Source organism: Lucilia cuprina, chromosome 6 (assembly GCF_022045245.1).
Source record: "Lucilia cuprina isolate Lc7/37 chromosome 6, ASM2204524v1, whole genome shotgun sequence".
Taxonomy (NCBI): Eukaryota; Metazoa; Arthropoda; class Insecta; order Diptera; family Calliphoridae; genus Lucilia; species Lucilia cuprina.
The window spans coordinates 2,452,197-2,479,230 of record NC_060954.1 but is presented as its reverse complement, the minus strand read 5'-3'; the positions used below and the strand labels follow the sequence as shown (position 1 = coordinate 2,479,230).

The 27,034-nt window shown below is 29.3% G+C and overlaps 2 protein-coding genes across 3 annotated transcripts in view; one reads left to right on the top strand and one right to left on the bottom strand.

The window, feature by feature from the left end:
* Window positions 1-9,836: 9,836 nt before the first annotated feature.
* Window positions 9,837-12,992, bottom strand: LOC111677380 (pre-mRNA-splicing factor syf1 homolog). The gene is made up of 4 exons (XM_023438483.2): window positions 12,819-12,992; window positions 12,040-12,737; window positions 10,604-11,936; window positions 9,837-10,537 (listed from the first exon to the last, which is right to left on the bottom strand). The coding sequence occupies exons 1-4, from the start codon at window positions 12,861-12,863 to the stop codon at window positions 9,977-9,979; spliced, it is 2,637 nt and encodes an 878-aa protein (XP_023294251.2). The 5' UTR covers window positions 12,864-12,992; the 3' UTR covers window positions 9,837-9,976.
* A 392-nt stretch (window positions 12,993-13,384) lies between these two features.
* Window positions 13,385-27,034, top strand: part of LOC111677394 (CDK5 and ABL1 enzyme substrate 1) — a 37,775-nt gene continuing 24,125 nt past the window's right edge. The window contains exons 1-2 of one of the 2 annotated variants that reach the window (XM_046954260.1): window positions 13,385-14,046; window positions 21,615-23,463. In XM_046954260.1, coding sequence (XP_046810216.1) covers window positions 22,445-23,463 — 1,019 coding nt within the window. In that variant the 5' untranslated portion in view covers window positions 13,385-14,046; window positions 21,615-22,444. The remainder of the gene's footprint in view (window positions 14,047-21,614; window positions 23,464-27,034) is intronic. The other variant, XM_046954261.1, reaches the window with a different exon arrangement.

Genomic DNA, 27,034 nt, shown 5'->3' with positions numbered 1-27,034 from the left:
TATTTTAGTATATTTTTACTTGAAGGGAAGTTTTATTGGGATATTTATACAATTGGCAAGTTTCAGTTTTGTATAGAATTTTAAAGTTACGCCGAAAGGTATGCGTTTTGAAGCTTTAATAATGAAGCTTTTAAAAAGTCTATCTATAAAGTTTTAATGGATACTTACAAAAAATTTTACACTACCAAGCGGTTTTACAAAAGCTTTCTTAATAATCTCCAAGGAAAGGTCTTTTTACTTAAAAAGCTTATTGTAAACAAAACTTTTATTAAATATAACAAAAGCTTAATTGGACTCTTTGAAAAGCTTTTAGAATAATTCAAGTTTTCAAAAAGTTCTAATAAAAAGCTTTAAGTGACATTTAAAGTAACTTCAATTTCTTATTTTAAACAATTCTTTATTGAAAAATCTTTTACAAAATATTCATAATACATTTAAACAGATCCAACAAATTATTACTTTTCCTTTAAACTGCTTTTAGACATCCTTCCATTTCGGCCATATATTTACACATTTTGAAGTTTCTTTGGCAACAACTAATTTTCTAAGCGAATTTCTTTTTTATTTCCAAATTTTTCTTTAAATCACAAAATACATAAACGCCATAAAAAGTCTCAAACCTAATAATTTTCATTGTGTGTAGACTCCTCATCCGTTAGCTCTATCGCATCCAAAAAAGGCAATGCATAAAAACACAAACAGTGTTGCCAATTGCAAAACAATCCCTGATTTTTTTCTTCTTTTTCATTCTTTTATTCAGTTAGTAACCGTATCAATGTACTCAGTTAACTCAAGTGAAAATTATCATTTCCACCAACTAAATTTGGTTATGAGGAAAAAGCTATTGTTGTTGCCAACAAATCGTTCTGGCTTTCATTGTAAGCTTTGAAAAAAAAAGAGAACAGCAAACACCAACGAAAACCTCATAATTTGTTTTTACTCAAAAATCGAATTTTGGTAGGAAATAGAAGTGATCACAGATTTTCATTATTTTGGCCCTAGCGCCTCCCGTTTAGCCAGAAAATGGACTTTTAGGTTTTCACTAAAAAATTGAATTTTGTTAGTAAATAAAAGTGATATTCAGTATTGTTCATTTACTTATACCAGCAGTAGGGTATTTAATTAAATTCGTGTAGAAAAATATATTGTATAAAAAAAAAACAATTTTATATTTTTTGTACTATTTTACATTTTAAACTCTAATGAAATCTATATTACAAATTTTAATTTAACGCTAAGGTAAATTTATATAGTTCACTGTTGTGTTTTATATATTTTTATCTTAAATATTTTGTTTTAAATTTTTTCTTTTCTCTTGTTAAATTAGCCAGTGTTTATTCGCACAGAAGCATTGTAACAAAAGAAAAAAGGAGAAAAGAATGACAGAAAAATGTTGCAAAATACAATTGTGGTTTTAAATAATTTTAGTTGTTTTTTTTTTATTTTAGTTATTTGGTGTTGCACAAATAAAAAGGAATTGTATTTATTTGAGTCTGTATGTTGGTGTTTGTGCAACAGCTATCATTTAGTAGGGTTTGGTTGCAACATCCTTTTTTAATGTTAACGGTATATTTTTTGGTATTTTTTACGCGCTTGACTAAATTTTTGCTTCGTTAAGCAACAAAAATAACTATTTTATACATTATTTTAGTATATTTTTACTTGAAGGGAAGTTTTATTGGGATATTTATACAATTGGCAAGTTTCAGTTTTGTATAGAATTTTAAAGTTACGCCGAAAGGTATGCGTTTTGAAGCTTTAATAATGAAGCTTTTAAAAAGTCTATCTATAAAGTTTTAATGGATACTTACAAAAAATTTTACACTACCAAGCGGTTTTACAAAAGCTTTCTTAATAATCTCCAAGGAAAGGTCTTTTTACTTAAAAAGCTTATTGTAAACAAAACTTTTATTAAATATAACAAAAGCTTAATTGGACTCTTTGAAAAGCTTTTAGAATAATTCAAGTTTTCAAAAAGTTCTAATAAAAAGCTTTAAGTGACATTTAAAGTAACTTCAATTTCTTATTTTAAACAATTCTTTATTGAAAAATCTTTTACAAAATATTCATAATACATTTAAACAGATCCAACAAATTATTACTTTTCCTTTAAACTGCTTTTAGACATCCTTCCATTTCGGCCATATATTTACACATTTTGAAGTTTCTTTGGCAACAACTAATTTTCTAAGCGAATTTCTTTTTTATTTCCAAATTTTTCTTTAAATCACAAATACATAAACGCCATAAAAAGTCTCAAACCTAATAATTTTCATTGTGTGTAGACTCCTCATCCGTTAGCTCTATCGCATCCAAAAAAGGCAATGCATAAAAACACAAACAGTGTTGCCAATTGCAAAACAATCCCTGATTTTTTTCTTCTTTTTCATTCTTTTATTCAGTTAGTAACCGTATCAATGTACTCAGTTAACTCAAGTGAAAATTATCATTTCCACCAACTAAATTTGGTTATGAGGAAAAAGCTATTGTTGTTGCCAACAAATCGTTCTGGCTTTCATTGTAAGCTTTGAAAAAAAAAGAGAACAGCAAACACCAACGAAAACCTCATAATTTTCAAACAGAATTGGTGGCGGAAAGTATCCAAAATATAAAAAGAACATTAAAAGACATCTGAGGAAAGCAAATGTTTGTTACAGATTTATGATATTTTATAAATGACATTTAAAATGTATCAGAAAACGAAGGACTAAAAAGCTAAAACAGCAGTTATTTTGCTTTTACTAAAACATCCTTATGAAATGAATTTAAGCCTTACAATGTGTTTGAAAATGTGTTTTCATTAAAGGACTTATTAAATGATGTTTTAATCTACACCTTAAAATTACTTGGCTGAGTAACTTATAATAAAGCCAATGGCCATATTTTAAGAGTTTTAAATTAAAACAAAGTTAAATGTATCTTCTTTTGAGGTAATGGACGAATTGGGAAATACATGACTATACAAGACCATTGACAAGACTATAGACTAGACTATAGACTAGACTATAGACTAGACTATAGACTAGACTATAGACTAGACTATAGACTAGACTATAGACTAGACTATAGACTAGACTATAGACTAGACTATAGACTAGACTATAGACTAGACTATAGACTAGACTATAGACTAGACTATAGACTAGACTATAGACTAGACTATAGACTAGACTATAGACTAGACTATAGACTAGACTATAGACTAGACTAAACTATAGACAAAACGATGGGCTACATTATAGACTAGACAAAATTTTAACATGTATTCTGCACCAAACTGTAGTGAGTGACCCATGCAGCTTTATAGAATAAAAACATTTAAAAGAAGTAATACCAGTAAATCAACAACAATCCCATGGATACAATTTTATTTCATTTTCGAGGATTCTTTTTATTTAGACCAAAAATTAATGGTGAAATAATTAACTTTTGCTACGGTGAAAAGGCGAAAAACAACGAAAAAAACTGAAAAAGGAAACAAGAAAACGCAAGAACCACCCCTCGAAACCCCCCAGAAATTTATGAAAAGCTAATGTATCAGTAACGGTATAAAGGAATGAGTATTAAACCATAAAAGGGTTTTGAGGTTTTGTTGATATTGCTGAAACAACGATTGGTTAGCTAGCTGGTTGGCTAGTTACCAGCAGCAGCCACACTCTTTTTCAGAAGTTTTTCCCTAACACCCTGGGTGTTAAAGGTATGATAAATAAAATGAGATTTTCGTTTTTGGTTAAACTAAAGATTACAAAGATAATATAATGTGAAAAATAAAAACTGAACAAAAAAGAAAATTGTTTAATAAATGGTTGCTTTTCGCAATTGTTAAAACAAGACACACACACTCACACAAAAGCGAAGATAAAACGTGTTCTTTTATTTTGGTTATTTTTCCCATTTTTCTTTTTATTTCGTTTTTTTTTCTGATTTAATGAAACGGAAAAATTAGAAAGCTACAAAAAGGGATTTAAAAATAAAAATTATTACTATTACTTTCGTTTTACTATAATTATCTAGAAAATAATCTAAAAATGCTTTTAATTATAAACAAAACACAAAGAAGCACAAAATAAAGAAATAAACCTTAATCTATTTTTAAATCCTTCTTTTTAAATAAATTTAAATTTTTAGTTTTAGAAAATGCCTGCATTTAAATTTACTTAAACCAAAATGTATTTAATTGCTTTTTAAGTTAGTTTTAATCCCTGGCATAAAATTTCAACTAAAATAGAGAAAATTAGAATAGTAAAAGGAATTCTTTTTTTATTCTTTAATCTATAAATTTCACCAATTTACGCATTTGTTTATCTTCTATGGCTTTTATTTTAGTTTTTCAGTTTATTTTGGCTTTGTTCCTAAAATGAAATAATCATAATGAATAAAGTAGTGAAGGGAAACATTAACCCAATTACATATACTTATTTTTTCTCCTCATTTTACTGGGCTTTTGAAAATGACAAGCTTAAAAAGCTAAACTGTAGAAAAAATTAAATAGAAATAGTTAAGTGGAGCCAATAAGGTCACTCACCAAAAAAAAGAAACAATATTCTATAGATTTATATAGTATCGAATAAGACTATTCTATAGTCTCTAATATCGACTGTTCTATAGTCTAGAATATACACTATTCTATAGTCTCGAGTATAGACTGTCCTACAATCTCGACTATAGATTGTTCTATAGCCTCCATAATCTAGACAGTAGACTATTCTATAATCTCTACTATAGACTATTCTATAGTCTCGACTATAGACTATTCTATAGTCTCGACTATAGACTATTCTATAGTCTCGACTATAGACTATTCTATAGTCTCGACTATAGACTATTCTATAGTCTCGACTATAGACTATTCTATAGTCTCGACTATAGACTATTCTATAGTCTCGACTATAGACTATTCTATAGTCTCGACTATAGACTATTCTATAGTCTCGACTATAGACTATTCTATAGTCTCGACTATAGACTATTCTATAGTCTCGACTATAGACTATTCTATAGTCTCGACTATAGACTATTATATAGTCTCGACTATAGACTATTATATAGTCTCGACTATAGACTATTCTATAGTCTTGACAATAGACTATTCTATAATCTCGACTAAAGACTATTATATAGTCTCTACTATTGACTATTATATAGCCTCGACTATAGACTATTCTATAATAGTCTCATCAATAATTAAAAATTAATTGTTATTACTTAAAAATTATAAAACAAGCTAAGAGTTGTTCACACTGATTAAAAAATAGAAAGTTACGATGATGGCAGTAATGCCCTCGCCTGGCTTGCATTGGCTGTAAAGTGGTTCTTAAAGCTAAAAATTAAGAAGAAAAAAATTAAAAAAAAAACATTTTCAAACTCATTACTCAAATTTCAACGCGAATAATTTTCGTTTTGCTATTTTTTTTCTTTTTCTACTACTGCTGATTTTTATAATAAATGAAAATGTTGCCATAATTTTTTTAAATAAATTTCCTAAGAATGAACACAGAAAAAAAAATGTTTTGAAGAAAAGTTTCAAGTTCTTTGCAAATGACTTGAGAGAAGCAGTGAAATGTTTTCTTTAGTGCCACTAAAAAGGAAGTTTCTTTTTACTAATTTTTCTTTAACAAACAACAACAAAAACAATATTCAAAAATATATAAGTTTATTTTTTAAGGCAACCAACCCAACCGTCTTTTTCTAACTATGCAGCACACACAATACAGTTAAAAATTTTGTTGCTGTTGCAAAAAACTGCCAAGTGTAGCTTTTTATAAAATGTTAACAAATTATAATAATAGACAAATGACTTATGATTGCATTTTGCAACGCACTCATACTGTTTAGTACTAACATACATACATACTTACTTAGGAATGTCTAAAGTATACATACACTAAAACACTTGCAAAATTGTGCAAAATTTCTGTGGTAGTGATGATTATTTATAGCAGTTGTAGGAGTAGTTGTAATAATGATGATGGTAGAATAAAAAAAAACTTATTTTTTAAGGGTGTTATTTTTCGACGAAATTTTTGTTACATGATGATATACATATTTAGTTTGAGGAGCAAAAAGTAACCATAGTATAGTGTATACTATTCTGTAGTCTGGTGTATAGTCTAAACTATAGTCTGGACTATATACTATTCTATAGTCTGTTGTATAGACTGTTCTATAGTATGGTGTATGGTCTGGACTATAAACTATTCCACAGTCTGCACTATGTGTTATTCTATAGTCTGGCCTATAGACTATTCTAGGTCTGGACTATAGACTATACTATTGTCTGGCCTATAGCCTAAAGTGTAGTGTAAGCTATGGACTATAGAATAGTCTATAGTAAAGACCATATAATAGACTATAGTTTGGACTATGGACTATGGAACAGTCTATAGTCCAGACTATAGAACAATCTATAGTCAGGACTATAGAACCGTCTATAGTCAGGACTATAGAACCGTCTATAGTCAGGACTATAGAACCGTCTATAGTCCAGACTATAGAACAGTCTATAGTCCAGACTATAGAACAGTCTATAGTTCAGACTATAGAACAGTCTATAGCCCAGACTATAGAACAGTCTATATTCCAGACTATAGAACAGTCTATAGTCCAGACTATAGAACAGTCTATAGTCCAGACTATAGAACAGTCTATAGTCCAGACTATAGAACAGTCTATAGTCCAGACTATAGAACAGTCTATAGTCCAGACTAAAGAACAGTCTATAGTCCAGACTATAGAACAGTCTATAGTCCAGACTATAGAACAGTCTATAGTCCAGACTATAGAACAGTCTATAGTCCAGACTATAGAACAGTCTATAGTCCAGACTATAGAACAGTCTATAGTCCAGACTATAGAACAGTCTATTGTCCAGACTATAGAACAGTCTATAGTCCAGACTATAGAACAGTCTATAGTCCAGACTATAGAACAGTCTATAGTCCAGACTATAGAACAGTCTATAGTCCAGACTATAGAACAGTCTATAGTCCAGACTATAGAACAGTCTATAGTCCAGACTATAGAACAGTCTATAGTCCAGACTATAGAACAGTCTATAGTCCAGACTATAGTCCAGACTATAGAACAATCTATAGTCCTGACTATAGAACAGTCTATAGTCCTGACTATAGAACAGTCTATAGTCCTGACTATAGAACAGTCTATAGTCCTGACTATAGAACAGTCTATAGTCCTGACTATAGAACAGTCTATAGTCCAGACTATAGAACAGTCTGTAGTCCAGACTATAGAACAGTCTATTGTCCAGACTATAGAACAGTCTATAATCCAGACTATAGAACAGTCTATAGTCCAGACTATAGAACAGTCTATAGTCCAGACTATAGAACAGTCTATAGTACAGATTATAGAACAGTGTATAGGGTGTTCTTTAATTCGTTTTCGCCATTCTTTCGTTTGTTTTTTTATGATATTTTACTACTATTTCCATTCAATTGCGACATAGAAGGCGGTTAATTTTTGTAATTTTATGTGTTCAAATTTGAATTTTTCCACAAGACACAAGAGTACAAGAAATAAAGACATTTGCCTTAAAAGTTAAAGTGTTATTTTTGGGTAAAGAGAACACACAAACAACATATACCCGAAGAATCTGCTCTAATTAGTGGCAGGAAGTGGCATTTTTGCCATAATGATTGTCGTTGTCTAATGAAGTGTTAAACAAAAAAACAATTTGTAACAATTTGAATTTGAACAGTTTTTTTTCTGTTTTTCTGTTCAAAAATTGTCAATTTCTATTGCTGGAGGGAAGAAAAAATACTTTAGTATTTTTATGGCAAAAATTGCTATTAATTTAATGATAAGAAAATTTCTATGAAAAACTACTTGGTATATTTGTTCTTTGTTTTTTTCGCCATTTGTAAGCAACTTCAAAAGAAAAGTGCTTAAAATCATAATTTTTAAAGGTAATTAAGTTTTTTTGGTAGGTTTTTTTTACTTTTTTATTTCAGATAAAGACACTTTTCTTTTTAGGGGGGGTGTTTTAAAAAAGTAGTATTAAAACAATGCTAATGTTTTATAACCAACCATTAGAGTTGCTAGAGTTTTTGCTATAACCATGCTAGTGATAAGCCTACAATGAATTGTGTTTATGACTTTAAACGGATAAGCATTTCCCTGAGATTTTCCGTTACTATATTTTTTCTACTGCTAGTACTTTTATTATGACAAAACTATGTATGTATGTAATAAGTTTAATCTGTACTATAGTTAGAGGTATGCAAAATTTTTGGAGACAATGCTTAGCAAGGCAAAATTTTTGGCAGATTTTAACCAGAAAAAAAGTAAAAAATTGTCAGAAGGAAGCAGTAGAGTTAACGTGAATATTAAAACAATGAAAACGGGCTTACAAACCGTAGATAACACACGCTACAACAATAATGTGTATATGTGTAAGTGTGTGTGTGTTGAAACAGTTATGAAGCTCATAAAAAAGGAAACGGAAGTTAACAATACATTGTCATGTTTTCATACAGAAAATTTCTCTCTCAAAAAAGATTTAAAATTACGTAGAAATATGCATGAATTTTTTTTAATGTTTTAAGATGAACGACAAAAAAAGTTCATTATTCCTCTACACTTCATTTAGAGCTTTACGTCTTAATTTTCAAGCAACAAAAGCAAATGTTTTGCCTCATTTAAAACAACAACTAAGCAGAGCCGAGGAGACAACTTTGTTTACAAATTTTCTTGTTTACCTTTTTATGTTTATGTTCGAATGGTGTCTGTCTGTGGGTTAATATACATATGTATATGTGTGTGTGTATGTGTGAATAGGAGTGGAAACTTTATTTCTTTCTTTCTACCAGCCTGTTTAAATTTTATCTTTCATTATTTTCTTGATGCAACAATGTATTACAATGTTAACATGTCGCTATCAGCAGCAGAAGTAAAAGAACCATGAAAACATCACCACCATTATCATCACCAGCTATTTAATGATATTGCACAGTGGGATGATTGCTGTTTTCTTGTTAGCAAACAAAAAATTGGAAAAAATCTTTTCTTTTAGGAATTCGCTACAAACAAAGAAATTTTATATTGGAAATTCCGCACAAAATATATCCACTGTACTTTATAAAGCAAATCCTAACAACTACATGTGTATTTGTTGCTTAATGTCTTTTTTGGTAGAGTAGTTTTGTGTACATATATTCGTAGATCGGTTTGTTGGCAAGGATGTGTTTCACTTTTGTTGTAGTTGCATAATTTGCGGCTTGTCTTGTACAGAGATTTAAAGCAAAAGCAACAGCATCAGCTGCATATTCTATATACTTATGCACTCATCATCATAGACTCATATACACATCTATGGCCACAAAGACACAGCACATATACATTTTGTTATTAAAGCAGTGGCAACGTTTTAATATGCATGTCAACCGCCATGTTCTATGGCTGAGATTTAGGTTAATTTGTGAGACATGTGAACATACCTACATCACACACATTCATATGCACACACACACACAATCACACATGCAGAACTAACAACCAAGACAAAACAACATTGTAGGAAAACATAAATATAAAACAAAACACACAAAAACAACAAAAAAAAAAAAACTTTTAACAAATGTTAACAACAATAACTAAAAACAAGAAAAGAAACTATATGACAACAAAAACATAACCAAAATGAGCATAAAATTTATTGAAAAAAAAACAAAAATTAATTGTGGGTTTGAAAAAATGAAGTCAACTTTAAGCTTAATTTGATCTGCTTTTAATTTTAGTATCATATTTAGGAACGTAAACTTTATTGATAACAAAAATTAATTGGGGATTTGTGTAAATAATTTGAAGGCTGATAGAAATGGTTCTATACTCTCCACAAGAAATCCAAATTTAATAAACCCTTAAGCACTCTTCACAAACATAACTTGCACTTTATAATAAATCTTTTTTTTATATTTTCATTTTATAATGTCCTAATTTTGAATCATAATAACACTCTTCAATCATCATCATCATCATCCTCATCATTTTTAGCCGGTTTTAAACCACCAAACACTTTAGATGGTATGGTTTTTTGTTCTATTTTTAACTTTTTCATTATCACATCATTTTCATCTTTACGTGTGACTTTTTGCGCTTCATTATTTTCCTCATCATCGTCATCCATATCCTCATCTTCGTCTTCATCACTGTCGCCAATATCAATTTCATCGGGATTAACCACTTTATCTTTAGCAGAACCACCTTGTATTTCGCCACGTACAAACATAATATTTGAGGCTGTGGATGATTGTGGTTTGAGTGGTAGTTTATCTTTTTGTTGATTATTTGCCTCAGCTGCTTTGGCATCTAGCATACGCATAGCATCACCGCCGGCAGCATCAGCTGGTGTGTTATTGGCTATATATTGGGCGGCCATCATATTAACCTGGGTATTATAAGTGGCCTGTACAGAACGTTTGATACGCAACATTTCTCGCATGGTATCTTCATTACCATGTCTAACCTCAAACTCTTTCCAAGTTTGCCAAAAGTCAGCCGTAATGCGGGGATCACAGACCTTTAAAGTATAGGAAATGTGTATTAATAAAAATATTTACTAAAAATTAAATTTACTAAAACTAACCTGTGAACAATGTGCATATATCGCTCTAGCTCTGTCTATTTCTCCTAATTTGGTTTCCATTTCAGCAAATCTTACACACATATGACGCATATTTTCTTCGGGCAAACATTCAATGGCCTTTTCATAGATTTCTCTAGTGCGAGGCAGACCATAAATCTCTGCGGCCTTTTTAACAAATATATTATACATATCATACATTTCTTCGGGCTTGACAGCACTAGTAGCTCTATCATATACCGCCATGGCATGTCTTGCCAAACCATGATCTTCTTCCAATTTGGCATAGAGCAAATAGAAATATTTGGCATGTTCTGGAGGACAATTTTCCAAACATTGTTCAAACAAATCTCTAGCTCTTTCCAGTTTAGAACCACCATAACGTTTGAGGAATTTGGTGAGATAAGCATTCCATATATCGTAAACATTAGGCCATTTGAAGAGAGCAATACCCTTTTCATAAGCTCTAAAAGCCTCCTCAAAGTAATTGTGTTCTTCCAAGAACAAACCATAGTTAATAATGATTTGTGGTGTACAGATTTTTAAATCTATTATACGATCATAGACAGCCTTGCAAGTTTTAAAGGTACCAAATGATTCTTCCAAATCAGCATACATGGACCAAACCTTTAACGATTTGTATAGGCGCATTTGCACAGTTTCCGTGTCATCGTGGTAGGCTACCTTGCGCTTGGGCATAACCGTAGCCTTTTGCATAAGTTTAAGAGCTGCATCGAAATTCTCCTGCCGAATTTCCATCTCAGCCCATTCACACCAAACGCTGGCTAAATCTTCTACCTTAACATATTCCACCTCAGTGCCCCGTTCAAATACGACACGAGCATCTTCCACCTGACCATTGGATTCATAGAATTTGGCAAATTCTATCCATAAAGTATGAAGTTTTCCCACAGCCAATTTGGGTTGCACTGTTTGCACAGCCTCTGTGTAGGTATTGATGATCTCATGAGGTTTATCTTCATACAGTTTAACACGTTTATGCCACTCGTGTACATTGTGTGGATTTTGACGCAGTAGAACACTGTTTAGCAACAAAAGACGTCTTTCCATTAGATGTTCAAAACGTGCCAAGCGCAATTCTACATCTATGTCATCTTCTTCGGTAGCATTAGGATCGTTTGCCACAAACTCCATGCGTTTGTTTAAGGACAATTCCTCAAATTGAGCGTATTCATCGAAAACTTGAGTAAAATCTCGAACAGTTCTTACGGTCTGTATGGCTTCCTCGTAAATATCACGTGCTCTATCAAAGAGACCGGACCGGACGTAGTAGTCAGCCAAACAGTTCCACAAATGTCCCAATTGATCGGTATATCTAGAAATAAGTGAGAATAAAATATTATAAATATGGACTGATATGGCTATAATCTATTTCCTATTAGTTATTTCATTTCATAAAAAGTTAAACTGTGTCTTACCTCCTCAGCCCTCCCCTTATAATGGCATCCACATTTAGGGAATGTACTTTATCCGGATTTTTCGATATCAAATCACACAACTCATTCCAAAGCTGATGATTTGATTTTCCCTGTCTAGAAACAAAATGTTCATTGTCCACTATACTAGCCAACTGCTGGGCAGCATCATCTAAACGTCCCACACTCAGCAAATATTCAATATACTCCTCAGCATCATCTGGAGCCAATTTTAAATAACGTCTAAAGATTCTTACCGCCGTTTCGGGAATATCAAATTTTTGCACAAATTTCAAATACAAAGGCCATACACGATGATGTTGGGTAATAGGAAGAGCTCTTAGAGCACGATCAAAAACGTGCCGGGTGCGTGTAATCTTACACTGTAATGTCATGAAGGAACCATAATCCATCCAAATGCGAGGCATTTTATGCATAAAGACTAAAGCTCTTTCAAAAGTATTATTCACTTCCTCATACATGGGATCGGTAATACATTTGCCACGTACTTGCTTCCTGCGGGTGCGTAAATAGTTATACCATATCTTATAACTGCCGGGCAGCTCCTTTAGAGCTCTTTCGTAAACAATATTAACGGCATTATTGGGCGCCTTAGCTTTGTGATCAATATAACGTAACCAGTGTTTGACAGAGTAGGCATTACGCAAAATCTCCTCCTCATAGGGAACATCCTCCTCGGGCTGGAGTTCCATAGTGTTAATAGGGAGAAAAAACACATGTGAGTTATAGTTTTTTTTTTAAGTGAACATATTTGTACTTACAAAATCTATTTCCATGGCCAAAGAGCCCAATTCATTGTTGCTCATATTAAAGCAGTGTTTTTTAATTAATTTTTCTTAGTTTTTTTAATTTTTATAAATTTGTTTAAATTTTTCAAAATTTTCTTGTAAAAGACGCTGCAAACAAAAAATAATACGTTTAGCTGTCAAAAGCCGACAGCTGTTAAGTGAAATTTAACAGATGTTTAATAGCAATGACTTTCAAACTGTAAACTGTGTTTCTCATTTATTTTCATTAAGTGTTGGAAAACGTAATTTAAAATTTTATTTTTCGTAGTTTAAGTGCCATAAAACAATAAAAATGTAATTTAATTGAATGTAATATGTAGTTTTTTTGCAAATAAGATTAAAATATAAGTTTAAAGTATGTCTATTCTCTCTTATATAGTAAATAAATATGGAAGAAATTATCTCGCTGTAATAATAAAGCGATTTTTAAGCATTTGAGGGTTTTGCTTTCATTGGCCTAGTAAGCAACATTGCTTGAGCAAAAGAGAAATGTCAAAAACAACAAATGAACAAAAATAAGAAAAATTTTTCACTTTATTTTATATTTTTCCACAGGCGAGTTATAATTTAACGAGTAATACCATTAAACGCGTGAAAATTTGTTTAAAAATTTAATAATCTATTAAAATAAATAATAAATTTTAATAAAAAATAACCAAAAAATAAATTAAAAGAAAAATTTACAAAATATTTAATAAAGAAAAAAAGTTTGGCAAAAAACCGTAAATTTTTTACGCAACTTGCAGCAGAACCTCCACCAACCAACCAGCAAGCAAGCACTCCAAGCAAACACACATCATATATACCTACAACAAAGTAAAAGATAAAATTAAAAAAAAATTTATATATAACCATAAAAACGTATAAAGCAAAAAAAAAAATAAAATTCATTATCAAGTTAAAGAAAATCCAGAAAATAAACGAGTCATTTTACACACAAAGCTTAAGTAAATAAGAAATGTTCTGCGACTGGTTACAAAAGTAATTTTCCAGTTATAAAGAAAATATATAACATATAAAATTTTTTACTTAATTTGTTAAAAGAAAAGTGCATTGTTTTGTTTTATCTTGTTTAAATTAAATTTATAAATATTATTATTTGCCAAAATGGTACGTTTGAAACACTTGTAAAAAAAACACCAAAATTTGTTAACAAAATTTGGAAATTATTAATTAAATAGAAAAATTTGTAATAACTAAGGTAAGTTAAATTGCTAAACATAACTTATGTTAACTAATATATCTGTTGTTGTTATTATTAATTAAATATTTTTGTTTTCATATTCCCTAGTCTAGGCAGTAATCGATTTTCCTCATATAATTTTTACAATTTTCACTTCCTTTTTTTCTGTGTTAGAGCTCTCTCTCTCTCTTTCTTGCTTACATAGCCTGCTGTTATGTTTTCCTGAATTTTCTTTATTTTGTTGGGGTTTTTCTTGGCAGAATTTTCAAAGCCGGTTTATTTGTTACTTTACAGATTTTCTTGCATTTTTCCTTTTCATGGTCACGTGATGTGTAATCATTCTTATTGGACAATGTTTTTATTGTCTTGTTTTTTTGCCGAGATGAATGGAAGGTAGGCAGACTGTCAGCGGCGCTATATGACTTAATTGATTTTATTGCAATTATTCTTGTTATAGTGTTCAAAATATCAACATTTCATACAGACTTATTGGATTGTTTTGAATCAGTAATCTAAAATAAAAGTATGAAACATATTTTGGATATATAAACAATAGTTTAGAGATGGGGATTAAAATTTTTTTCTATTTTTGTTTTACAATCTTTGTGCAATAGATAAAGTAGGTACACTACTAGTCTTGTTAAATGGTTTTTAAACAATTTACATTAAATTTTTTATTGCAATCATATTAATGAAAACTTTTTTTAATTTTTTTTTGCACAATTACATTTGCTATTTTCATTCATGCAATTTTTCTTTCGCTTTTTACGAAATTCTTAAAATAAATTAGTTTTTACATGTATTTTTTAAATTAGCAACAAAAAAGTGTTTTTGCTTGTCATTGAAATACGTCATTTTTAAATTTGTTATCATGATATAATAATTAGTGAATTGTTATTGTTTTATTTAGCAAAAATAAACAGAAAAAAAACAATCCTAGATAGACGTGTGAATACCTTAAAAAATCAGAATATATAATTCTATGATTGATATTTTTATAAAATTTTTTTAACTAGAATATCTAATCCTTTTTATATAAAATTTTATTCTCACAGAAAAGGCTTTTCTGTAAGAAATAAGACTGTCAAAACCACACATTTTCTGTAGAAAAATTGGCTGTTTTACATCTATTATTTATCTATTCTAAAGAAAATTTGGTAAAGAAAAAGTTGGTGCAAATACATCTTTTGTATAGAAAAAGTTGATCTGAACGGGGGGGGGGGGGGGGGGGGGGGGGGTTCGTAATGTGCAAAAAAAAAAACAAAATTAACGATTTTAGCATTGTTGTTATAAAAAACAACAACCACATGACAACCTCACACCAACTTTTCTATAGAAACTTGCTCTGTCAAAAATACAACATTTCTATAGAAGAAAATGCTTTGTAAAACATACAACTTTTGTAAAAAAGAAGTTGTTCTGTCAAACATACATTTTTTATATAGAAGAAGTTTATCTGTCAAACATGCAACTTTTCAATAGAAAAGATGCTCTGTCAAGCATACAACTTTTCTAAAGAAAAGATGCTCTGTCAAGCATACAACTTTTCTATAGAAAAGATGCTCTGTCAAGCATACAACTTTTCTATAGAAAAGATGCTCTGTCAAGCATACAACTTTTCTATAGAAAAGATGCTCTGTCAAGCATACAACTTTTCTATAGAAAAGATGCTCTGTCAAGCATACAACTTTTCTATAGAAAAGATGCTCTGTCAAGCATACAACTTTTCTATAGAAAAGATGCTCTGTCAAGCATACAACTTTTCTATAGAAAAGATGCTCTGTCAAGCATACAACTTTTCTATAGAAAAGATGCTCTGTCAAGCATACAACTTTTCTATAGAAAAAGTTGCTCTGTCAAATATACAACTTTTCTATAGAAAAAGTAGCTCTGTCTTAACTTTTCTTTAGAAAAGTTGCTCTGCCAAACATACAACTTTTATATAGAAAAAGTTGCTCTGTCAAACATACTCTCTGCTCTGTCAAATAAACAACTTTTCTATAGAAAAACTTGCTTTGACAAAAATACAACTTTTCTTTAAAAAAGTTGCTCTCACAAACATACATCTTTTCTATAGAAAAAGTTGCTCTTTCTAAACTTTTATTTAGAAAATTTGCTCTGTCAAACATACAACTTTTTAATTGAAAAGTTGATCTGTCAAATATACAACTTTTCTTTAGAAAAGTTGCTCTGTCGAACATACAACTTTTTTATAAAAAAAGTTGCATTGACAAACACAACTTTTCTTTAGAAAAATTGGTTTGTCATACATACAATTTCTATAAAAAAGAAAGTAGCTCTGTCAAACATACAACTTTTCTATGGAAAAAGGCACTGACAAACACATATCTCTTGTGTAAAAAGATTGCTCCAAACCCATAGCTTTTCTATAGAAAATATTGCTCTATTATACACACAACTTTTCTAGGATGGCGAACAAACAGAGAAACATTTTTAATAGAAGTTCCTAAAAAATATGGCATCATAATTCTTCCAAATTCTATTTAGGTTGAACTATTTTTTTCCCAAAAACTGACAACATAATTGTTTTATTTTTAAAGTATTTTTTTAAACCAGAATTAAGTTTCTTTTTTTCATAATTTTGTTTACAATTTAAGCATATTTAGTTTTTTTATTTTGTTTTTCATATTTTGCTTTGTTAATATCTTTGTTTACAAAAATGAAATAGTTTTTTTTGTGTCCACAATTTTTTTTTATGTCTTCATTTCGTAATTTTTAGTTGAATGAAAAGAGTGAGTTAATGTGAGGTATATATGTAGCTCTTGACTGAAAGTAAATCAAATCAACACAAATACTTAAACCAACTACAACAACACTTCAACTACTAATACCACTACTACTAATGAATATTCTATATAAAAAAAAGAGATACACTTTAGATATCACTACAATCACTCTGTAGTGATTGTTGTTTGTGCTTTTTAATTTCTTCTTAGTGCCGGCTCTCTACCTAAACTAACGAACGTTTAACGATCGTATGAGCTTGAAAACAACCAACCAAAATCTAAACAAACTTAAATGTTCGTAATGTATGAATGCATGTAGTAGACTTTTTAAATGAAATCTCTTTTTTAGAAATATATATACATTTTTTCATAATATTATTTGTTTGGGTATAAATACTTTGGAGTTGTAATAAGAACTCCTTAGTTTGAATTGAAAAGTTGAAGTAAAAAGGTTTTCTTTATAAACATACATATTTTGCAATAATATTTTAAAAATTTGAAAAGTATTATTTTTAAATAAGAAAACATTTCTAAAATTTTAAATTAATGGAGCAGTTATTAATTAAATTATTTTCTAATTTAATTTTAATAAAATTTTTTAAAAATTTTTATAATTTTTCAAAAAGTTAAGTGTTTTAAAAAAGAAATAAACAAAATGGAGTGTTAAACTAAAAAAAGGACTTTGTTATATGAGTTCTAAGGAAAAGGGTAAATATTGTTAATAAGTTTTTATTTAAAGAAATGGTTTTAAATAATTAGGTTTTAAGGTTTTTAAAGAACTTCTTTTGAAGAAAATTTGACAATTAAAATTTGTTTTAAACAAAATTTTCTTTTAAAGATTTTAAGTAAAAGAAATTTTATGGAACAATAATTTCAGAGCATAACTTGAATAAAATTATCAATAAAAGTTTTACTTTGAACGGAATATTCAAATACAATTTTGTATTTTAAACGAAATTTTTAATAAAAAAACTTTTCATTGAACAAAATTTTCGCAGAGAACTTTTCCTAAAGATTTTTTTGTGCACAACTTAAAGAAAATTTTATTTAAAGTTTTTCTTTGAATGGTGTATTCAGAAAAGATTTTGTTTTAAACAAAATTTTTAATAAAAAACTTCCATTGAACAATATTTTCAGTGAAAAACTTCTGCTAAACATAATTTTCATTTCAAAGTTTTGGTTTGAACAAAATATTTAAACAAATTTTCTATTGAACAATATTTTTAGTAAAAAAATCATAAAATTAAACTACGGTGAATAACTTCTATTGAACAAAAATTTAATTCAAAGTTTTCTTTTTGAATAAAATATAAAAAAGAAAATGTTCCTTTTATTTTGAATTTTTGAACAAAATTTTTAATAAAAAAAACTTTCATCCCAGGAAAAATTGTATTAGTTCTACAAGTAGTTCTAAAACACATGATTTTAGCCTGAACTCGTTCTACTTTGGCATTGAGACCAATGATTTTTGTTCGAAATTGTCACCTTTGGAACTGGTTCTGAGGAAGAATTATGGAGTCGATAATCGTTCTTTAGAACGCTTCTGGAACTAGTTCTTAAATCAATGATTTTTGTTTGAAATTGTCAACTTCCGAACTAGTTCTAGGGAAGCTATAGAGAACATATAAACAAATATTTCTTTTTTAGTGTTTTTTTTTTTTTTTTGAAATTATTAAGATTAGAAGCAATTTTTAGAAACTGTTGAGAAATTTTTACTATTGAATAATTAATTACAAAACTTTTATTAAATAAAATTTTTGTTTAAAATTTAAAGAGTTTCTATTGAATGAAATTTTTAATAAAATATTTTCATGCAACTTTTTTGTGAAAAATTTTCATTAAAAATTATCTTTCAAATGAAATGTTTAAAGTGAAATTTCAGTAAAATACAAAAATTAACGGAAAATTTTGTAAAATATTTTCAAAATTCTTTTTTTTTAATAAAAATTTAAATTGCAAATAAAAATTTTCTAACTTTTTACAAACTTTTTTCCTGTGCTTTAACTTAAAGCGTAAAATATAAAGTAATAAATATTAATTAAAACTATTACTAACTTTTTATATATATATATTTATATGTATGTTTCAACAACTTTACCTTAACAACATATGATTCATAATAGCTCAGTCAATGTTTAGGCTTCTAAAATAGATTCTAAAACGCAACTTATTACAAACAAACAATAAGTTTAAAGAAAACCAAACTAAATAAATATAACAGCCGGCATTATTACTATATACTTTTCTTTCTATTAATTTAGAATGAAATATTTATTTTATTTAGAAAATAATAAAAAAATGCACGACAACAAATGCTTAGAAACCGGCAAAAATGAGGGTATAGAATGGAAACACACAATACTCATACTTAAACATTTAAAAAAAAAATATACAACATGTCTGTAACCACTCTCCAATCGTTGTGAATATATGCATATGTGCATGTGTAATATAAACAACTTTTTTTTGGAAAAATTTTGCCATAGTAATACAAAAAAAAAAACAGCAAAATGCATTACAAAAAACTATAACCGGCATCTGGAAAAAAATATAACACGCCGTTAAGTCTCTTGAGTATTGTATACTTTTTAAGACTTTGTTACTGAGAAGAATACCAAATGAAACAAAAAAAAAAATTGGCTTTAAAGTGTAAAAATAAACTTTAGCTAAATATTTTAATATAAATGTTAAAACAAACTGTTGCCAACTTTAGTTAACAATTCAGTTTCGGTTATTCCTATTGTGTTTTCATTGTGTAGAAAAGTAATTTTGTGAGAAAAAGCTTTTTTAAACATGATATAGAATTAAGAATGGAATTGTTAAAGAAAAGAGCAACAACCATAAATTTATTAAATAGAAAAGATGGTCATGGACATTAGGACTGTTTTAAAAGTTTCACAATGTTTATGATGATAGTGTCATAACATCTTTTTAAGGTATTCCACAATGCCAAATGGTTAGTAGTAATTCTCTTCTAGAAAGTTTAGATTGGATTACATGAAAAGGTTGTCAATTGATGCACATAGTGTTATCATTTTGATCCCTTTGTTATCCTGTATACCCGAGATACAAGAACAATTTTATGTAACGAATAGAGGAGTCTGTTTCATTCGGAAAGCGACTAATTCGTTATGACAGAAGCTGCAAAAATCGTTTCTCAGAAAAGTCTATCTTCTAATGCTTTTACCTAAAGCAATTGTGTTTCATAACTTTGATCTAGGAAGATACAATTAGATATCTGTTGGTTGCTCATATTCGTAGAGTTTATCACGCAAAGAACGTTAGCAGCTGTCGATCTCTTGTATTGTTTGTGAAATACTAATTTGCGCAAAATAATACGCAATTCTTCTAGTATGTCTGAAATGTTTCACATTCTTGCATCCTTGCAAATTGGATAACTAAACATATACTCTGCTAAAGCCGGACATTGCTGCAGAAATAGTTTCTCAAAAGAGTCAATCTTGTGTTCCGTAACTTAAATCTAGATAGATATAATAAGGCCTCTGATGGTTGATTATACTCGTAGTGGATCACGAAAAGAACATTTAAAGATGTCGAGCTCTTCTATTGTTTTAGCAGGTCTAAAATGACCTGGCCCTCAGTAGTATTACTCTGTAATGTTTCTCATTCTTGCATACATGCAATTGTGCGAAGAATCTTTTATGTTTAAAAATGTTCCTTAACTTTGATCTAAGTAGATACAATTGGTTGTTCATTTTCGTAGAGTTTATGACGAAAAGAACTTTTGATGCTGTCGATCTCTTGTATTGTTTATGAAGTACTAATCTGTGCAAGAGAATCCGTAAATCCTAAACATATATTCCGCTAAAACTGGTTAATGACATACAAAGTGGGTAACATACTCTACACCCTCTTCGTCATGACAGGAGCTGCAGAAATAGTTTTTCAGAAGAATCAATCTTTTAATGTCAAGAACAAAAAGCTATTGCCCTTTAACTACAGCAATTGTGTTCCTTTCATAACTTTGATCTAGGAAGATACCAAAAGGTGTCAGTTGGTTGTTCATACTAGTAAAGTTTATCACGAAAAGAACCCTTCTATTGGTTTGAAATGATCTGGAACTCAGTAGTCTTAATCTGTATTGTTTCCTATCCTCGCATCCTTGCGAAGAATCTTTTGTTTTTAAAAATGTATTAGAAATCTCTATTTTAAAATAAAACTAAAGTTCTTCTATGTTTAAAGCTTTTTAATTACAAACCTTCATAAACATTTAATTAAAAGTTTTTATATAAGTTTAAATTAAACCCCAGGACCACCCTTTTCTGTTAAAAGAATCCTCAAAGCTTTAATTACATTAAACTTTGTAGCATTACAGTGTAACCTATAGTATATTTTACTATATAGAAAAGCATAATATAAAAGAGATCCAGCTTTAAGCTTGCTCTCTTTAAAAGTAAACATCTCTTGTTTACTATTTTAGAATCCATTCATGAATCCTTTAACCGGCTGTTTGAAAGCTTTTGCTTCTTCTACAAATTACTTTGTTTCCTTTATGCGCTCTCTCTCTCTCTCTTTGTTTCGCAGTTTTGCTTTGCAAATAGTGTAAATGCAAGCTAACTATCAACTACTACCCGGTTTGTAGTAGTTTAGCGGTGGGGTCTCTCTGACTGCATAGTTTATCTAGCTTTATCTTTAAGTATACAAGAGTATGTTTCTACATATTTCTTTTTTCAGTTACATTATGCACTTTTATATTTCTATTTTATCTACTTCCATACCATGTTATACACACACACACACTCACCTTACTCAATATGTTTATACATACACTCTCATACACAGATATTTATTTTCTTTATATATTTTCTATATTTCCAGAATTTTCCGGCAAATCATATTGAAACCTGCTAGCAGACAGACGTTTGCATTAACAACAGCGGCAACAGAGTTTTCAAAATAAAACTTAAAAAAAATTACCCACAATAATCAATAATTACAAAAACTTAAACAAAATAAACTTTAAAAAATTTAATTTTTGTGCATTTTTTTCTTCTTGTCAAGTGTTTGTTTAAAAAAATCATTCAAAATGTCGCGTTTAAGTTTAAAATTTAGTAGTAATTTTAATTCTAATTTAAAGACTATAAAGTTTATGTGATATTGGTTGATCAAGACCTTTTGACAGCTGTAATATAAATTCACAACCAAAGATTTAAAGCCACACAAGTTTCTCTAAAGAAACTTGCAAAACAAAAAGCATCACCACATTCTTTACATTAAAAAAAATTATAGAAAAAAGTTGGTCTAACTTTTTTCCAAAAAGAAAATAACTGCTGCTAAACATTTAAAAACCTAAATAATTAAAAATCAATAAAAGCAGCAAATAACACAATTTTGTAAGTTTTAAAACAAACTAAAGTAAAAAGTCTTCTTAAAGAGAGTACCAACTGAGAAAGAATACAAGATTTATTTAAACGCGATCGTTGTAAGTCAAGCTCCTAAATTGTATTAAAAAGTGTTTAAAACTTGAAATAAAATTATATTCAGCGCACAAATTTAAAAAAAAGCATTTAAATTTAAAACTTTTTTTTTATATAAAAAGTAAAAAACTTTTTTTGTAATTTTTTTTTAAATTAAAACACCGTGAGAAGTTTTCTCTACGTCGGCTGTTTTACACGAAAAAAGCATCTATAAGCAATTGTTACTGCCTAATGGCAAGTAGTTCGTTCAATAAAACGAGACACAGGCGCAGACTGGCTGCGATCTCGTTTCTATCGAATATTTCATTAGATGGCACACATCGGGATACTAAATTTGGAGCAACAATTGGCATCTGTGGCACAGGTGCAACAAATAACGCAACGTCGGCAAGATTACGTGCAGGTACTAGCACTGGTGGCAAAGAAAGATTTGAAGGAGGCGTCAACGAAAACGTACTTACCGGCAGCGGTGGTGGTGGCGGCGGAGGCGTTAGCGTCTGTACAACAAGTGGAGGAGACGAAGGAGGATTTGGTAGTGGCAGCCATATTAATACTGTGGGAGTGGAATTATTTGGGCATCAATACAACAATTGCAACAACAATAATCATTCGCAGCAATTCTATCAAAAGGGTTTCTATCATCAACAGCATCAGCAGCAACATCAACAGCGCAATGGCAGCATTAGTGGACAATCACAGCCGCCGCCACCAGCTGCAGCTATTCTACAACTGTCAGTTGGGCCCATGGGTATTGATGAAAACCATATGGATGTTTTGGTCTCTGGCAGTATTGGAAGTGATGATGCCGGTAGTGCGGATGGTGATGGGCATTTTAGTGAAACTGAAAATATGGGTTACAACTTGATAAATGCACAAACCGTTAACGCTAAAAGCGATGGAGGTTACAAAGCATTTGATAAAGTATCTATGGCAGCAGCAGCAGCGGCAGCAGTCTCAGCTACAGGTCAACAAACACCTGTATCTGGTCAAGAGAAACGCAATGCTAAAAGACCCAATTCAAGCGGTCGTCAACAGGGCAATGGCAATACTATTTGTAATGGTAAAACTAATAATTATCAAAGACAATATCAACACCAAAATAACAAACAACATCAAGCTCAAGGTCAGCATCAAACAGCTGGCGGTAGTGGTGGCTCGGGTGCAGAAAGTGGCAGTGATTCCGATAGTGTTAAGATACCAATGAAGGTGTCCAGTATGGGTGCTGGCATTTTAATGCCATTGCGTGAAAGGTAAGTGTTGAAATCATTAATATATTTTTTGAAATTATAAGCAAAAATTCAAAAAAAAAATATATAAATAAATTGGAAAGGTTTTTTATTTCCACTTACAATTTTTGTCGGCAATTGACGCAAAACATTTAGAACAAATTTACAAGATAATTTTAATCATTTTTTTTATATGCATTGTATTTGCTATTTATAATTTTTAACAATTGTTTAAACAAAACAATTCTCTGGTAATAATTATTCAGAATTTTGAAAAGCGTTTTATAAACAATACTTTATTAAAATTTGCCTTATTTAAGAATAACCCAACAAAATAAGATTTTACAAAAAAAGAATATTATCTGAACCTGAATAGATCCAAATATTCATCATCTATAACAAATGTTTTACCGGGTATCTTGTCTGATATTCATTTATGACAAATAAATGATTCATTTCACTTAAACTTTTTAGTTTAATTAATATCATTTTTTTCTATATTTAAAATTGTTAATTATGTGATATTTTTTTCTCTCTTTTTTTATTTATTTGTTTATTTTGCTGTTTATTTGAAACTTGTATGTGGCAGCTATAAATAATAGAATTAAATTAATTTATTAAGAATTTTTTAAATCGATTCTTAAATTATGATAAAAAGTTAAAATTATTTGTTTCGTCGAATTTCTTGTGGGCACAATAAATAAAAAAAAAAATACATAAAAATAAGAAAACATTAAAAGATTTTAGAACACGTGGGACTGTAGACTAGATTTGTAGATAGAAAAGACTGTACTATATACCAGACTATAGGCTAAACTATAGAGTACTCTAAAGACTAGACTATACACTAAACGATATACTAAATTATAGACTAGACTATAGACTGCTTTATAGACTAAGAAGTATAACATAAACTAGATTATAAACTATACTATAGACTAAACTATAGACTAGATTTCATACTAGACTACAGACTAAATTATAGAAAAAGCTGCTATAGCGTTGACTTAACTATATACTAGACTAAAAACTATACTATTCTAAACTGTAAACTAAAGTCAAGACTATAAACTAGACTATAAAGGTTAGACTATAGACTAAACTATAAATTAAACTATAGACTGAAAAATAGATTAAACTATAGACCATACTATAAACTAGAGTATACTAGACTTAAAACTAGATTATAAAGTAGTTTTAAAACTATAATAGTCTAGAGTATAGACTAGATTGTAAACTAGACTATAAATTGAAAAATGCACAAGACTGTAGACTAGACTATAAGCAAGAGAAAAGTCTATCGACTAGACAGGAATATAGACAATACTATAGACTGGACTTTAAACTAGATTATGTACTAGACTATAAACTAGATTATAAACTATACTATAGACTGAAAACTAGTCAAGACTATAGACTAGACTACAAAATAAAGTATACTGGATTGTAGACTAGAGATTCTAAACTATAGTCTAAACTGGAATATAGACCATACTACAGACTAGACTATAAACTAGATTATAAAATAAACTATCAACTAGACTATATACTAAACATTGGGCTAAACTATAGATTTAAAAATAGACCAGTCTATAAACTAAAGTATACACTCGTCTCTAAACTAGACTACAGACATGATTATTGACTAGGCAATATACTAGACTTTATACCAAGCTATATAAAAGGCTATAGACTAGATAAAACATTGATTTTAAATCATTCTAGAAATTGAGATTTATATAAAAGTTGCAGGTTTCTTCTACTGAATCATATTTCTTCAAACAAACACATTAAATCTTTAAATTTAGTTACAATAGATTTCGTTAAATTTGATATTTTGCCAAATTTCATTGACCAAATAAAACTCATACTCAGTCATTGTAATAATTAAACACATTCAAAGCCAAAAAAAAGAAATTATAAAATCAAAAGTGTTTAACATTTGCTTATAATCTTTTTTAACTAATAATTTAAAGACCACAATATTAAATAAATTTTAATACCTCATTTCCTTTAATATTTTAAATAATCCCTAAAATAAAACTATAAAATTTGAATAGAATCTCTTAAAATCTGTTTATTATAAATAAAAATAATTATATAGATTGTATTGGTTAAACGTGTAATAAACTTTTTCAAGTACATCCATGTAGTTTATAAAAAGGTGGAAAATTTTTGAAAAAAAAAATTGGAAAGAGGCCTAATTTTTTTTTCTTTTTCTATTTACTTATAAAACGGCTTGTGTTTATTAATTAAAAAAAGCCTCTTTATATTAAATTAACACAGATTTTTCTGTTTACAACGATACAAACAAACAATTTGTCTAAATAATCATTTAAAAAAACAGATGCTTTTTGTAGAGCATTTTATTGTAGACACTGAGTATACAATTATTAAAAATTTTTGGTTTTTTATAGTTAAAATTTTTTTCAAAGGAATTTTGTTTTTCGCAATTTATTTTGATTTATAAGCAAATTAGCTTTAAGTTTATTTTCAGTTTTTAGCGCGTGACCATCATTAACAGTTAAATGACTCTTTGATTTATGAGAATATTCACATTTTGTTGAACAAAAGTAATGAAATTTGGAAATTAAAGCTCGATTTGGACACAAAAATCTTAAACAATTGTTTATTGCAATTATTGTTCGAACGTATAATTATCGTTTGATTAGAAATGAACATTTTCAAAGGCCTCTGAACCACACAAGACTAGACTACAGAATATTATAGAATATAGGCTAGACTACAATCTAGAACTTAAACTAGACTATAATCTAGACTCTAGACTACACTATATACTAGACTAGACTATATAATAGACTAGATTAAAAAAATAGACTATATGCTAGACTATAGACTAGACTATAGACTAGACTATAGACTAGACTATAGACTAGACTATAGACTAGACTATAGACTAGACTATAGACTAGACTATAGACTAGACTATAGACTAGACTATAGACTAGACTATAGACTATAGACTAGACTATAGACTAGACTATAGACTAGACTATAGACTAGACTATAGACTAGACTATAGACTAGACTACAGACTGGACTACAGACTAGACCGTGGACTAGACTAGAAGCTAGTCTGTACACTAGTATGTAAACTAGACTACAGACTAGACTATGGACTAGACTAGAAGATAGTCTGTATACTAGTATGTACACTAGACTATAGACTAAACTATAGATTAGGCTATAGTCTTAATAGTCCTAAGTCTGGTCTGTAGAATAGTCTTTAGCCGAGCCTATAGAATAGTCTATAGTCTAGTGTACAGACCAGTCTATAGACTTGCTTGTAGAACGGACTATAACCTTCACTACAGACTAGACTATATATTCTACTACAGAATATAGTCAATACTTTTTTTTACTATATTTGCTACTTATTGTCTTGCACAAATCATTCTTAAAATTCAATATTAAAAATTTTCTCAAATATTCATTAAATATCCCTTTAATAAACCATATTTCTTCACTTAAAGAAAAAAAGAATTTTCGATGGAAATTTCTAGAAAGTTCTCTGCTTAGTATTTACACACAAGCAACAACAAGTTGTGTTGCATAACCTTTAAATTAATGATTT